The 16,032-nt window shown below is 36.2% G+C and overlaps 2 protein-coding genes across 9 annotated transcripts in view; one reads left to right on the forward strand and one right to left on the reverse strand.

Annotated features, from left to right (window-relative positions):
• On the reverse strand, positions 1–6,895 carry LOC140946392 (protein disulfide-isomerase A6-like). The gene is made up of 8 exons (XM_073395507.1): positions 6,753–6,895; positions 6,536–6,677; positions 4,450–4,507; positions 3,004–3,096; positions 2,524–2,563; positions 2,167–2,282; positions 1,826–1,938; positions 1–1,057 (listed from the first exon to the last, which is right to left on the reverse strand). Exons 1-8 carry the CDS (start codon positions 6,805–6,807, stop codon positions 292–294), a joined length of 1,383 nt encoding a protein of 460 aa, XP_073251608.1. The 5' UTR covers positions 6,808–6,895; the 3' UTR covers positions 1–291.
• Positions 6,896–6,959: 64 nt separating this feature from the next.
• Positions 6,960–16,032, forward strand: part of LOC140946391 (uncharacterized) — a 33,794-nt gene continuing 24,721 nt past the window's right edge. For 3 of the 8 annotated variants that reach the window (XM_073395498.1, XM_073395503.1, XM_073395499.1), the window contains exons 1-3: positions 8,672–8,982; positions 10,775–10,934; positions 15,597–15,617. In XM_073395498.1, coding sequence (XP_073251599.1) covers positions 8,888–8,982; positions 10,775–10,934; positions 15,597–15,617 — 276 coding nt within the window. In that variant the 5' untranslated portion in view covers positions 8,672–8,887. Of the gene's footprint in view, positions 7,083–8,671; positions 8,983–10,774; positions 10,935–15,596; positions 15,618–16,032 lie in introns of those variants that run through there. The other 5 variants (XM_073395500.1, XM_073395506.1, XM_073395501.1 and 2 more) reach the window with 3 other exon arrangements.

The following is a 16,032-nucleotide window of genomic DNA, read 5'->3' on the forward strand; positions in this document are numbered from 1 at the left end:
TCATGTTAAGCCCCCTTTTCAAGGCATTTATTTATTTTTATTGAAGAATTTCACTTTAATACTAAGGAAAGCTGCCAGTAATAAAAATCCATCCTAAATTTGCTTGTGTATCTTTTATAGAGCACTTCGATCCACAATGAAGGTCTCAACATGGAGTAAGTTCCAAGTGAGTTTGGAAAATATTATGAACACAACAAAACAAAATTTGAAAGAAGTCTTGTTGTGGACAGGCTGTGGAACAGGACATAAAAATTTGGCACACAAGTTAACAAACCAGCCAGGTGCACTGTCTTATAGTTCCTCCTTCTTAGGTGTTTCATCTTCATCCATATCTACATCTGACAAATCAATATCCTCTTCTACTGGCATCTCTCCATCTTTTCCATCCCATGGTTCTGTGTCATCAATGCTGGGTAAAGCTGCACCCTTGACAGGAGAGGTGGAGCCACGCCCAACCGAAACAGTCCTTAGGAATTCCTCAACACCATTATTGTCAAAGGGACCCTTTAAGGTAGCATACTTCATTTTGCGCACATTAACAGCTGCCATAGCAGGATAACCAAATCCTCCCATACCCAAAGCATCTTCAAGCTTTGGCTGTGCCCCAGCTTCAGCCCAAATCCAACCCCACAGCTTCTTCTTATATTTCTCGCCCATTGATTTCATGATTTTGAGATACTGGTTTCTTCCAGATGCCCCAGTGTCCAGGATGTGTGGTAAAACAGCAACAATGCAGATGGGTTTTTCCTCGCAGTTTTCTTTCAGTACCTGACTCTTAACAATTTGTAAAACCTCTGGTGGTTCAATGGATTCTGCAAGCTTATCCAGAGCAAACTGGATAATATCGGAAGCAGATCTTGGTCCTTCATAGTCTTCAACACTATGTGCATTCTTGACTCCTGCGTTAAACACTTTAATGGACGGGTAGCCTTGAACTTGATATCTGCTAGCTGAGACAGTATGAACGGTAGCATCAAGAGCAGCAACTTTCACTTTGCCTTTAAGTTCTGTTGCTGCTTTGGCCCATTCTGGGGCCAGCCTTTGGCAGTGACCACACCTAGGATGAACAAGAAGATATTAAATGCTTTTATCAGCTCAAGTTTGAAGTTTAATGGCAATCATGAAACTAATTATTTTTATGATGATGATAAAAAAGATTGCTAAAGAAAAGCTGCTGGATCCTGCAGTAGCCTGCATAGCTGGCACTGAGTGAGTTTTATTATCATTATTATTTTTTGTTAAGTGAAGAAATGAGCAGAAAAGGTGCAAAATCACCAGCTGTGCAGGCAAATCATTGGCTCTCTTTTTGAACATCCAGCAGCAGTAGGTTTTCTTGGATACAGGATTCAACTTGTTGAAGGCTAGGATAATTGAGGATTTTAGAGACAAAGAGGAGCACAACTGATTTGGGGATGTGTGTTATGAATGGGATACCAGGTTTAATAGTGATTTTGCCATGCGCGATTTGGCAAATGTTTTAAAGGACTGATATTCCTGTAAGGAAACTACCACTAAGCTGCATTTGCTTATAATTAATGTTGAAAATTCCACCCGTCTTGACTTAACAAAAGTTGCTCATATTATTTTTCCTTGACCTTGTCAAGTGCCTTTTTGAGCACAGCACTTGTTTGATTTCATTATCTTATTTTTTTACTTAAGGCAGGTGTTAAAAGGAATGTCCACAATTGCGATTAGCCAAATCATAAAAACCAATGGGATTACAGGATTGAAGAAACCTATGGGTATCCCTTTAATTTTTACTCTTAACTACTGAAAAAACACTGATCTCCTAACAAGCTTAATTTAAAAACTTTAAAACACTTACCATGGTGCAAAGAATTCAACTAGAACTAAGTCCTTTGTGTTAAGAACTTCTTCTTCAAAGTTTTTGTCTGTCAACTCAATAACATCCTTTTTGTCTCCAGCTTTTCCACTGCCCTGTGAAAAACATTTAAATGCTTATTTTAAAGTGCTGACAGATACTTGCGTTTTACAACAAGGCTTAAATTCAAAAATGGCAAAACATGTCCACTCTCTCCATGCTTTGATCAAAACATAAGAAGATGTTAAACAAGGGTTTTGTAAAATTTCACAAAAAGCTGAAGAAGTTGACAGTTACTGTCAAAGGACAAACAATAATTAATAAACAAAGCTTTAAAACTCTACCTGCTTTCCTCCTCCACTGGAACCAGATCGACGTCCTCCTCCTGACAACCTGTCTTTCACCATGGATTTGAGAGCACTGAGACCAGAATCACAGATGGCCTGTGCAGTTCTAGCACCTTGGGGTATGCACAAGATACAAACTGTTACAATAATATTAAAAACATTTACCAGTTACAACCCCCTTAAACTACTACCACCATGACCATGACCATGACCACTGTGACCGACGGTCTCCAATAATGCCAACACTAATCACCAATACTTATTACTAAAATACTTATTACTATAATATTACAATACTTATTACTAAAACCCTCTATTCTTTAGTAAAATAACCCTGCAAATGACAACACATACCATTATAGTCTTCTGGCTTGTTCTTGTTGGCTCCAAAAACCTAAGATAGACAATAATTTTAAAAATATTTACTTTCATTTAGCAGGAAAAGGATTACATGTGAATGTTTTATTACTAAGGGCATTTTCCAAAGGACAGAGAAGTCAAAAATAGCAGTCTTTTCTTGAAATTTAAACTAAAACCTGTCAATGCCATGCACTGTCACTATCCAAAAATGAACCCATCCAGCCATAAAGTCCAGGTTAATAGTGAAATTTTCGTTACAACTGGACTGGTGTTGCCATCCACTTTTGGCAAAGGAGGTGCCCTGAGTCTCACAAGACTGACATGATTTCAAGTGTGATGTGAAACAATCACGTGTAAGTCTTGCAGTCATCATAAACATACTTACGACGTGTCTACCAACATGTACAATGGAAATATAAGACTGTTAGCTATTCCAGAAGACTTTTTTGGGCTATAAACATTACACACAGATACCTTTATTGTGGGGAATCCACGGATCCCATACTGGCCACCTATTTGTTGATTCATTTGATCATCCATGTCTACTGCTCCAACTTTGACAACTCCCTAACAAGGAAACATAGTGACATTAGTATAAACTGTACAGGTTGTAGCATAACACCAAAAATATTAGTGATAGTATACACAGTCTATTATAAAATGTGTTCTGGGGTTAATTGCTTGTCGCATCCAGCTAACCTTTTTGCTCACAGCCCTCTGGATGTGCTTTTAAAATTCCTCATAAAACGAGGTTTATACAGGGCTTCTGATATTTCACGCGGTTGCGGACCCGCGAAATTCTGGTATTTCCACGAAATCCCGCGAAATTCCCAAAAAACCGCGAAATACTGCGAAATCTGCCAGAAATATTTCCAAATACATGTCGGCAAAACATATTTAATACTTATCTTGGTTATTAGACCGGTTTTATTCACCCCAAACGTTCAAATTTAGCTTGAAACTTCGTCATTGCAACGAGTAAACAACGTCCCAAAACTACCAGGCTTATTTAGATGAACGTTGCGAAAAACTGGGCACTAACCATAATGTTAATAGCTTTAACAGTCGCCCATTTCTCGAGCGAACTGATGTTGAAAGAGCAAATGATTATCCCTGTTAACAAAAACGTTCACCAACGCTGGTCATATCGACGCAAAATTGATCGATTTTAGCGAAATTTGCCAAAAAAAATCCCAGCGAAATCGGCTGTTTTTTACTGATTGTTTCTTGGCAAAGTTTCCCCCCGAAATTTCCCGTGAAATCGGCCGATTTTCCTAAGAATTTGCCCCTGAAAATCCTTCGAAATTTGACTTTTTTCCGCCAAAATCGCCCGAAATCGGCCAATTGTTCTGTGAATTTTGACTTTTTTCCCGCGAAAATCCCGCGAAATCAGCCAATTTTTCCGCGAATTTGCCCCTGAAATCCCGCGAAATTTTGCTTTTTTTTCTGCGAAATATCAGAAGCCCTGTTTATAGTAATATTTTGTTGGAATTCGCATTTTGCATGAAACTTGAGTGGATTAAGTAATGATGTCGAAACTTGAGTTGGCTACAGATATAATAGGTCGGTGTCTACAGTAACCAAGTAACAAAGCTGTCAGTAAACGAATCCAAACTTGGCCTATAGTTGCAGCCATTGTAAACTAGAGGTCAAGAAATGTTTTGGGTGATGAATTTCAAAGGCAAAAGTTCTTTAGTCACAGTGTCTGGCAGCTGCCACTCATAGGGTTGTCAAGGTTACAACTAATTTTTGCTTACGGCTCCCACTGATTTTTAGCCAATGAGTTTAAGTTTTACTTTCTACTTTGCACCAAAACTTGACATTTCAAGAAATGGGAACAGATATACAACTTTGCGGATTGTGTGAAAGTTGAAAATAATGCTTCAAACAAAATAATTCTGATGGTTTTAAGAACTGCACCTTAAGAGCTGATGCTGCTTTAATCCATTCAGGAGCTAATGCCTTACAATGTCCACACCTTCAGAAACAAAGAAACAAATTGAACACAATTTGCTCAATAAATTTATTGTTGTTTGATTTATGCACAGCTGACCCAACCATTCACTCTGTTAGTTCTTAACCCTTTAAGCCCTGATATCCACTTATAAATTCTCCATACTGACCTTCATACATTTCCTTAAAAAAATAGTTGAGAGTTTGATAGCAGATCAAAGCATTTTTTCTTTGGTGATCATTTTATTAACTCTCATAATCATTTCTCTTGGCACCATATGGATATTGTAGGAGAAAATTGATGTTGGTCACTATCGGGACTTAAAGGGTTAACCTAATTAATTGAAGATCCCCGATTAGGGCGTGGGTGAGGAAAAAGGTTAAGCATCAGGGATTGATTTTTGACAGATAATATGTTGAGCGAGAAAATTTTTGAACTTCCTGTTATTTCAACTATCAAGTGTAATATTATTATTCTTTTGGTTCCTTTTCCTTTGCTTGTATCATTCATTAAGGACCAAATAGCTTCTTTGGAAATAAAGCAAATTGAAGGAAGTGTACAGGGTTTTGTTTTGTTCACACACTGAGCTGTGATACAGAATTGTGCACAGGCAGTTGACAGTTCAAGTATTTAATGTGAGCTGCGAGTAAAACAATATGAATTCTATATTCCATCCTTTGTTTACTGGTTGAAAATCGTTTTTTATACATGAATTAAAGCAAAGGGGTAGTAACCTCACTGGATGGAATTAGAGGCTCTTTGATTCAGTTGTCTCTTGAGAGAGTTTGAGACTTAAGAAGACTGTGACGGAACATTTTGACCAATAAGGTTTCAGGAACACCCACTCCTTTGAGTAGCCATGCCTGGATTCCACTGGGTCCCTAGGAGATCTTTTTCCAGCGAAGGCATTTGTTAGACAACAGATGTTTCTGTGTTCCCTTATGACCTGGTTCTAATATGCTGTCAACCTAACTGCAACATAGCTACCACATGGGATACTGTACCAACACATTTTAGAACATTAACGACAGGCAACAAGAAACATTGCAAGTTGGCCAATGGTTAGCCTGCAAAAACAGCTGTTTCTCCTCGCTCCTCGCCGCTTGTGGATGTTTCGAGGGGAGGAACGTCTGCGACTCAGTGACAAAAATTTCATACTGATGACGAAAATCAATGTTTACATAAAGACCCAGAAGTCATGGGGTTCCAAATGCAAATTTTGTTCAATTTTAAGTAAACTTCTCTTGGTAGATTTTGGTAAAGTGTTGTCTTCATCTGTGAAAAAGCCCCAGCAAAACTTAAACGCTTCTTTTCTAGAGATTATATTCCACAAATATTGACTGTTTTGTTATAGATTCATTGTGTTTACATTTGACCTTTGTAGCCTTTTGTCTTTTGTCTGTCATTCATAAACAATAGCTAAAACAATGTAACTAGTCCGTTGTCCAATCAGTGTTGGATTCCGGACAGATTTTACCTTATCAGTATGGAATTTCTGTCAATGAGTTGCAGACGTTCCTCCTCGCGAAATGTCCCTGGTGGCGAGGAGCGAGGAGAAATGTGTGTTTTCGCAGGCTAGCCACTGGTATGCTTGTAAAGTTGAACTTGAGCCAAGTATTACAGCTCTGTTCCTGGTGACTTCAGTTAGCTCAGTATCCCAGGTGGCACTCACAGGGTTATTGGTGTCATATAAGAACCTGCCTTAAGCAACAGCAACTCAGGGGAAAATGTTTACATGTTTAAAAAGTTTGTAGTAAACAGTTTATATCCCTTTGCATGTTCAACATGATCATCCTAATTAAATTAGGCAAAATTAAATTAAGAAAGGTATTTTATTACATTCCATTTTGCATTACTGGTATGAGTTGCTTAAACCTATTTTACATGAAAAAATTTCGCATAGAACTAAGCTGATAACCTTGGCTTCTTTTCATCCCACTTTAGCTTATAGCTTAGCTAGACCTGAATCTTGCAACGTGTTGAGGCATTATTTAATACATTGTCACAAAATCTTCCATCAACTAAAACCACAGAGGTATAATTTTAACTCACCACGGGGCAAAGAATTCTACAAGCCATACTGAATCACTATCCATGACCATAGAATTAAAATTATTTGCCGTCAGCTCTACGACATCGGTATGAGGTCCGTAAAGGGCTGTACTCAAAGTCACGAAACACGATAACAAAACACCTGAAAAACACAATGACATGAAGCTAGTGAATGTAATTAAACTTAACACGTTGATAAATTAAGGTATATACTTACCGATTATTGGTTTCATTTTAGGAAAGAGGTAAAATTTTGTCCAAAACACAACCATAAACCTCGAAAACCAAAATTCTGACGTGGGAAATTGAAGGACTATCTTTTTTGTGAAGCTTCAAAGAGGCCGGCCTCTCGTGGCTCGCTCTGATTGGTCAATTTGGTGTTTAACTTAAGACGACGTACCGCTGGTCGTATGACAACGGGCTTATAAATAAAGGTTTCTTTTGTACCTGGCAAAAAAAAGCCTTCAGAAAAACAGTGAAGAGTCATTGCAAAAATACTGCAACAGGATTTTCCCTCTAGAGTTCTTGTCAAAAGAAGTGAGTCAAGGTATGATTAATAAGTTTGGTTCATTTTCACAACAAACTTATAAATATGAAGATGAGAAAGATCATTTCCAATTTTGTTGTCCATCAAATCCAAATTTTTGTTTTTATTAGTTGTTTCTGAACAGTATATTATAATCATATGTGGGTATCAAAATTTTGAATTCAAAACTTCTGCAGATTTTATGGAAATGCAAATCTCTCTATTGTTCACTGAAGAGGATTAAATTCTATAAATGATGATATGCCTAGTGATGCATAGATAAGTAAGAGATTGTGATAATTACAATTTAAGATGATAACAATTATTGTTATCATCTTAGCAGGGTTTTTTAAATTTAACTTAATTGTTTTGTAAGAGATTTATTTAAAGGGTAGGATCACAAGGATTCTCAAAAGTTCAGGATTAAGATAACGTTCACTCCATGAAGAATAAGAGAAAGACATAAATAATTGTTAGCAAACCACCATCGGTCACTTGTTTTGTAAGCTTTTTTTCTGGATAAAACTGTCAAAATTGAAAAAGGCTGATATGTTTAAGTTTTAGTCCAACTTTTTCCTACCTATCCTCAACAGAGGAGACCATTTTTGAAAGCCTGTTACTAAATTGTTGGTAAGACCAGGCCAACAATAAGGGGATTTCTATTGATTCCAACAATTCTATTTGATTTGCAATGCTTTATGTCTCCTTTGCAGATTTCTTGGGTTGGCTGGTACTCAAGTTGGTTTTTATGACATTATTATTACTCAGTGTGGCTTTTATTTTTGCAGCATACTAGGCAAAGCCATTGCATTTACCTTATTGGGAAATTTTTACAAGCTTAAAAACAGTAAAAAAATTCAAGATAGCAAATGCTACAGCTCTATATGCACTATTTCCTAAGCTCATTTCAATACAAGATTAGTTTTAGTAAAGGCGTTTGGTCATATCATTAGTATCTTTATTGCCACCACTTCAATTTTTTCTTTTATCCGACTGGTATACAAGTAACACAGAACAATTTCGGGCTGGTCTCATTTTTAGGCCTAGAAGAACAATGCTCAACATAATTCCAATAGTTCCAGTTTTACAAAACCAGAACATTTTTTAGTAATTTTGTATCTGTGGGCGTGGCTAATTGTTAATTGATAGAATCCAGCTGGGTTATTAATGAAAATACTCCATGTAGTAATTTTTGTGTTTGCTTTAGGTTTTCACAGGATATTTCTTTGCTAGCATCTGGGATCTCAACTTTAAAAGTAAATGACATGCAAATATGTAATTCAGTGTGATAATAATTCATCAAAATTATATGTTATCCTCTGAACTGTATTTATTCAATTGTTGCCTGATTTAAAAAGAACAGCTATATTTTACTGGAAGAGCAAAATAATTAAGTAATGTTTTTTCTAAATTCAAAAGTACAATTCAAAATGGCTGATCATGAGATATAACAGGAGATTTTAGATACAATTTTAGATTTTGTACTTCGAAAGCATGGGACCCAAAAACATTTTATCCCATGAGGCTTTTCGACATTTAATTGGTTACCAAATCTCTCTCGCCAAATATTTGCTGAGCTTGCAAGGTATTGTGGTTTAATATTGGACAAATCCTCGTGGATATGTGAGTCATGTTTCTATTGATTTGCAGTCGAGAGAAAGAAGATCGAGTGACGCACTGCTGTGAAACTTTTTGAGATATCGTGGCCTCCATTTTGGTGTTAAGCTCTGTTCGTTTCGTTGCCTTTCTTTGTCCGTGCAATGGCTCTTGTATTTCGGCTGTAAATGTAGGTGATTGCGTTTCGTCAAAACAGGGTCAACAAAATAATGTCTGCCAAACAAACCTCCCCATCTTCGGGGAAAAATAAAATTCTTTATCAGGTCGGAGCTCGGCTCGAGGCAATGGACTTCACGCTAAATTGGTGAGTTACTTTGCTTAACAGCAACTAATGTTTTGCCTGCTTTGTCATTGCATCTTTTGGAGTATTTCTCGGTTCAACACAGCGCGCGGAACTCGAAATGAACTTTGTGGTTGCATGGTTCACCGATTTCAGTAACATGTTTCAAATCTCTTTAAGTTGGTGTTTCCGAGTTTGCTGCTGTCGTCACCGTTTTTTTGTTTCCCTCCCTCTTATATCCACATGAAAGGTGTCTTTGCTGGTCGATTTTTTTAAAATTTATCGTGGAAGAGTATTCAGCAAAGTGTGCATGCAAATTGTGTTCATTCAGCTTATCGTCGAAAATGATGTCACCTTTCATGGTCAGAAAAATCCCGGAAATATGTTTATTTTTTCCAATGAATGGAATTAGAAGCATTAGGTGTTTTCGATGAGTTATTTTGCTTTTGTATTTCTTGGTTTTCGGCTATATTGTATTTCATTTCATTTGCCTCCTTATTGTAGAAATTGTTGTAGCTGGCACTCTGATATTCATTTACGTTTACTATTCACAAAAACTTGGCTTTAAATATTTTTGTCCGTGATTTTTATTTAGCAGTGAAGAAGCTGTGTAAAAAAAATGTTTAAGATATACCATTCTAATAATTTTTTTTCTCCTCCAAGTGGCATGATACTGTTTACCCATTTGTTCTATACATGGTTAAGTAATATTTGATTATGTGTTCACAAATGTTTGGGTGTAGCAAAACAGATTGTTTCCATCACATTGACATCTTAGGAAATTTGGAAATATGAGGAAAAACAAGTAATACACTTGATTTGTTTGTGCACTGTAGATCCACGTTCTTTATTCACACTTTTAGTTCTTGCTGTGTACCAGTATATGATTGTAGTATTATCAGGTTGAAAGTTCCATCCTACTGTCTAGCAAAGTCAGGTAATGTGTTTTACCTGTATTTGGTTGAACATTATTTTACTGTTCAGGTTAAAAAATTGATTCCATGTTGCTGTGCATCTGTTCAGTAATAGATAACAGAAGACGTCAAAATGTGGTAAAAAATGATGTTTTTCTATGTCTTTTCTTGCTTGTTCTCCTTGGAAGATCCAGATCTGGTGGTTGAATTTCAAAAACATACTTAACATTTGCCAGCTTCTCTAAGCTAATGCTTCTCTTTGTAAATGATTTAGGTTTTTAAACTTAAAACGCTCTGAAACACGATCGCACACCACATCAAACAATGCCTTTGCATCCATCGTTTAAAATCTGCTCCATGGCCCAGTTGTTCAAAAGGTGGATAATGCTATCCACTGGATAAACCTCTATCCAATGGATAACGCAATAGGATTCTCTCACACTTATCTGCTGGATAGCACTATTCAATGTTTGAACAACCAGGGCCAGGAAAATAGATTGATGCTGCCTGCTTGATTTGAGCAGGCAACAATCTGATTGGTGGTAATTGACAATAGCAAACTCATGTGTCCAGCTGTCTGTTCGGTGGGGGAGGAGTGTGGTCTCATTTCCCAAACAGCAACTGGTAAATGAGCCTATTTCATGTTTAGAGTGCAAAAATTTTAGTAGCCTATGTAATTATTTTAAGAAGAAGTTAATGGCTCGGTAGTGAAAAGAATATTAATGCATTGGAGTACAACTACTGTAGTAGAACCTTAGTAATGATATTTTATTTTGACAGATAATTTCAGTGTGACATTTTAATTATTGTTTGGCAGTACTGAATAACCTCTTAATACACCTGTATTACATTGGTGCAAAATGTTAAGTATCTCTTGTCATAGTGTAATTATCTTCTCATAGGTATTCTGCAAAAATTTGCCGAGTGGATGAAAAAGAGAAGAAGGTGCTGATTCACTTCGAAGGATGGAATCATCGATATGATGAGTGGATCGCATTTGGCAGTGAACGACTGAGGCCACACTCTCGACAACACACACAGCAGGATCCTAAAGATGAGAAGGTGTGTTGAAAATAATATTTTTCAATTCAATAAGCTTTTTTGTAAGAGGCTTGATATTGTAATTTTCTGTAAGCAAATAATTTGTAGGTAAAATCTTATTTCAGGTTAATCCAGAATTTCCTTTGTATTGTAATAAATAAATGGGGCTAGGAAACAAAGGAAGTTTTGAATTAAACTACAAAACTGGTTTAACTGGGAATGGATTTACCTACAACAAATACAACTCTCTCTTTACTTAGTTACTTCTTCTTCACCCTTTCAATCCCAAGGGCTCTCAACCTTTTTTTAATGATAAATACTAAGTTTTTTTTCCTTTAACATTTAAATGAAAAATGAATAATATCTTGCAGAATTGAAGAACTGTTATAGAGGCTTTTGCGTAAATTTTGACACCATAGGATTCATCCACAGCCTCAAAATTTGCGGTACTTGTAGAACTGCATACTTAATGAATAACACCACGTAAAAATACTGCCAGAGGTGTCATTGGAATAGTCACACGAGAGTGTTTTTCTAGTATCTTAAAACACACTGTAGAAGTACAATATTAGCAGTTCTATAGTTTGTACCTCATGGTTCCATGTGTGACTCTTGAGGTGAAAAGCTTAACCCTTTCACTCTTACAGTGAATCACAGCTGGCAGCCAGGTATATTGAATTAGCAGGTAGGGAATTGAACAACTAGAAAGCTCTTTTGGTTCTACTTTCCTTTTGTTGCTTATGATAATAGCCAGGGACATGACTCTTACTGGTGTGACCACTTAAAATGAAATTAAACATCCTCAACAGTACTTTGACATGGTACTATTTAGCTGAGCTTGCTTTAGCAGAGCAAGACTCTAAAAATGCAGGTGTTTTTTTTATCTATCCGTCACGAAAAGGGGGTGCATAATCCCACTTGTGATAATTTTCATTGGTTGCAAATGAGTCTTGTGATGAGCATGCGGTTTATTTTCAGCGATGACTGAAATGACGCATGTGCATGCAAGTTGAACATGTTTGGCAATGATATAATTTTCCCAGAATCAAGGCCCTTGATTTTCATTTAACTATGAATGCGTATGAAATACCCCGAGTTAAGAATGTGAAAATATTATTGTGGTGTATTGAGGCGTTACGTTTCGCAGACTATTATTGCAGTTACTGGACCTCTACGGTTAAATAGACTCACTTTGTTGTACGTATTTAATTGATAGATTTTCGCAGTTTTTAAGATGTGAAGTCGCACTTTTATAAATACTTGAGATATGAATGATTTAACCTTCGAGTACTACTGGAAGCAGCTACCTGTCTGACGTTATGTATGTGTCACAGATGTGATTAATAATTACAAAATTACAGGTAGCTTTGTATTTGAATATCACGCACACTACTTGCAGCATTCCATATCCATAGAATAGAAATCCCATATTGAGCTTTTCTGGAATGGGTTGGTCCAAGAATTCTATGGCCTGAACGTGTTGATTACTAACTTCAGTGCTCGAAAAAAAGAACAAGCTTCAAGGTGTACTGGAAAACCAGGATCAAGGATCAATGATTGAGGATCCAGAATTGGGGATCGGGGATCAAGGTTTGATTAACCCTTTAAGCCCTAAGAGTGACCAGCATCAAATTTCTCCTTGTGATATCAATCCTTTGTAAAACAGAGTGGTTATGAGAATTACAGACATGATCACACAAGATGAATTTGCTTGATATCTTATCAACTTCTCCCCACTACTTCTGTAGGAAATGAATAGGGGCAACAAACAAGAATTCTAAATTTTGATCTTAAGGTTTAAAGGGTTAAAAAAACTCAAATAAAATAAATAAGTAAATAAATAAATCTTGGATCGTAGTGAACAGAACGTAACCCCGCTCACTGTACGCACTCACTGAGCACTAAATTTAAGTAAACTACTCCTGATCTGACTGAGTCAGTAATTGTTTTGATGAGAAAGTGAAATTTTCCTGGAAAATGAAATGATTTATCCCATTGATACTCTGATAAAATGCATGCTGTGTGGAGCTCTAAACATTGTACTCTGAGATCGTGTAAACATCAACTGTACAGAGATATTAAAAGCAGATACCAAGCAGCCATGGAAAATGTAATTACTTTCACACAATTTTGACATCTTCTTAAATGGACAACAAATTCAACATAAATACGTGCAAACTGAATTAACTGTCTATTGTATAAGGTTCTGCTAAACTTACACCTTTTGTGCTGAGCAAAAACTGTATTGAGCTGTATCTTGGTTACGCTACATAGAAGCTCTATATATCTTTATAATGATAAAAATCATTGTTCAATTTTTTGAGGGTAAAATCCCTGAAAGAGTTCTCCTCACTGGAGCAATAGCAATATGCAAACGGTTATCATAGGCTTCAGTACCTTGGCGTAAAGCTAAGATGTACAGGTGGCCTGTCTCTCCTCTCAATTTTAATGTTTTGGTTTTTACATTAACATATAACACTCGTTTTGTATTCCCAACGAAAAAGTAGCATAACCAGCTGTCAACAAAACTTATCTCCAAGCAAGCGAGACTCAACGCTGCTAAGAGCATTCTTGTTATTTAGAAAGTCACTTTAACTTTGAGTCTGTGGGTGAGATTCTGTGGTTTGACCATTCAAATGTAACCTCCTCATTGGCTTTTTCGGCACTTCGTTGTATTGTATTTTGGGTTTGGCCAGTGTTGAGAGTGAAAGGGTGAAAGAAGTCCTGCTTGAAGCACTTCATTTTCAAAGCTGATTTTGACGTCTCTATATGTACAACAATGTGTTGTGGTGCAGTTGTTTTCTTTGTTTTATATAAAACAAGAATTTTAACTGCATTTTTATACATAATTGTTTGTCATAGCCAGTAAAGTTTTACTATCCTAAGCCTGTGCCAAGATCTCGGTCAATGCAGACAAGCAAAAACAGTGACCAAGCAGTGAAATATAGTGAACAAGCGCAAAATGGCTGGAAGAGAGAAGGGAAGCACTTGTAAGCAATCTGCCCACTACCCTGCCCACTTGCTGAAAAAACTTTTTTTGGTGGCAAAATGTCAAGGCGTCAAGTGGTGCAGTATAGCAGGGTTTCACATGCCTGGTCACAATTGACCAATATAGGGAGCTGGTAGAGCGGAAAACAATGCTCACAGACTCCACTACTCTGTCTCTCCTCAGCCTTTCTCAATCCGCTTTCCCAAATAACTTGGAGCCTGGAACAGGCTAAATAATACTGGGGAGGTACATGTACTTACTAACTTACTTTATATTCAGGACTGAATAATATTGTTTTTGTTTATTGTTGTTGCTAACACACTTCTCTGCTTTTTCTTATCATGTATAATTTATGAACAATCACAATGAACACGTTGCATGTAGATCGTGCTCTGTACATGTTACTGCACAAATTTTGCTGCCAAGGTGGCTATGTGTTGTACAGGTTTTTGCCACGTCAAGCATTTTTTGGGACCTTTGTTAATTTTACAAACTGCGTTGTAGCAAAGCAACACAAACTCTAAGAGCTCTTTGTCAGAGGTTATTTTGTCAATAAATTTTTAGAAGGTAAATTTTTCAGTCCATTAACAGATGTTTACATTCTTGTGTAATCTTATGTAATCAACAAAGATCTGGCCCTCACAACTTTAAGATTGTTAGGTAAAAATATTATAGGTGTAACTTTGATATTGGTTTTCACTGTTATGGCACCTTTTAGAAAACTCCATTAAGGTTGGTTTTATGGAAAATCCCAAGTTTTCTTTATTTAAGAATATTGAAGGGAACAAGAGGATGTATTATAACAAAGCATTGCTCTCTAGCTTTCATTTGTATGATCACACTTATATGTAGATTACTCAAAACTTAGAACCACCTTGTTTATCTTGTTTAATTATATCCAAGCAAGAATTCTTTAACTGCTGCATTTAGCCTCCACTTGCAAAAAAAATATGAAAACCAAAGAAGATTCTATCCATAGCATTAGCTAGGAGGAATATTTTGTACTTAACTGACCTCAGCTATTGTTTAGATTTGACTGGGCTTTTTTAATTTCCAAGTATTGACTTAGTATGTATAACAGACTGTTTTTATGAGCAGTCTATCTTTTCACTTGATGGCTGGCGAGTTTGTTTTTAATAATATAAATAATTTCTGTTTTGATTTGAAAAGTAAGTTTCCCTTTATACAAGTGTACAAAGAGGGACACACATTGACAGCAAATTAATTAAAGTAATGCAATCGTTAGTTCTGCAGATGTTCTTTGGTAGACAATTTAATATTACCTCCTTCTGTGTTCTTTTGAATTCCTTTTATGATATTTCTCTTTGTAGCATGGCTATCTTCAAAATCTGTTTAATTTTCTCTTCAATTTTGTTCCTTGTAATTTATTAATGATAATTCCCGTGTGGACTTTCCCTGAAGATACTATTTCCCCACTACACTGAATTTTAATTTAAATTATTAAATTTACTTAACACTTTAAATGTTTTTTATAATGTTGTTGTAAATTCTCCTTCTCTATACATATGCAGATTGTTTGATGTTTTTTTATTATTGCTTCATACATTATTAATGCCTTGTTTTGCATGTAAACGTACTGTACATGTATGTGTCTGTACACTCCTGCTTTCTAAAATATTTTTCCCTTTCTTTGTACCGTGCCTATCTTCATTCGCTGCGACGTCCATCTCTAGCAGGAAGCTTGCGACTATCAGGTTAAGATGAGTTTCTTTTGCTGTTTTTATCTTGTTAATACCATAACCATGTTATATAGATTAGTTCATTTTTTAAAGTTAAATCTCTAATGTAAATTACAATGAAACTAATTTTGATTCTTGTTTTCAAGCCATTATAATAAGGTCATCTCATGACTTTACACTGCCCCAAAAAATCTAAAAGTCCTGGCGTTTTGCAAGGCAAGATCTTATTTCTATAACTTAACGAAGACAGTTAAGTCAGACAGTTAGGTTAATCTGCACCTCTCCTATCATAAATAGCAACACATTGTCCTTCTTCTATTAATAAAATCACAGATCCGTGCAACTTCCAGCATAAAGCATGAGTAGTTTTTCATACGTTACTATGAAAAACAGCTATTTGCTATATATATTCGGTGAAGGGGTGCAAGTC

Source organism: Porites lutea, chromosome 8 (assembly GCF_958299795.1).
Source record: "Porites lutea chromosome 8, jaPorLute2.1, whole genome shotgun sequence".
NCBI lineage: Eukaryota > Metazoa > Cnidaria > Anthozoa > Scleractinia > Poritidae > Porites > Porites lutea.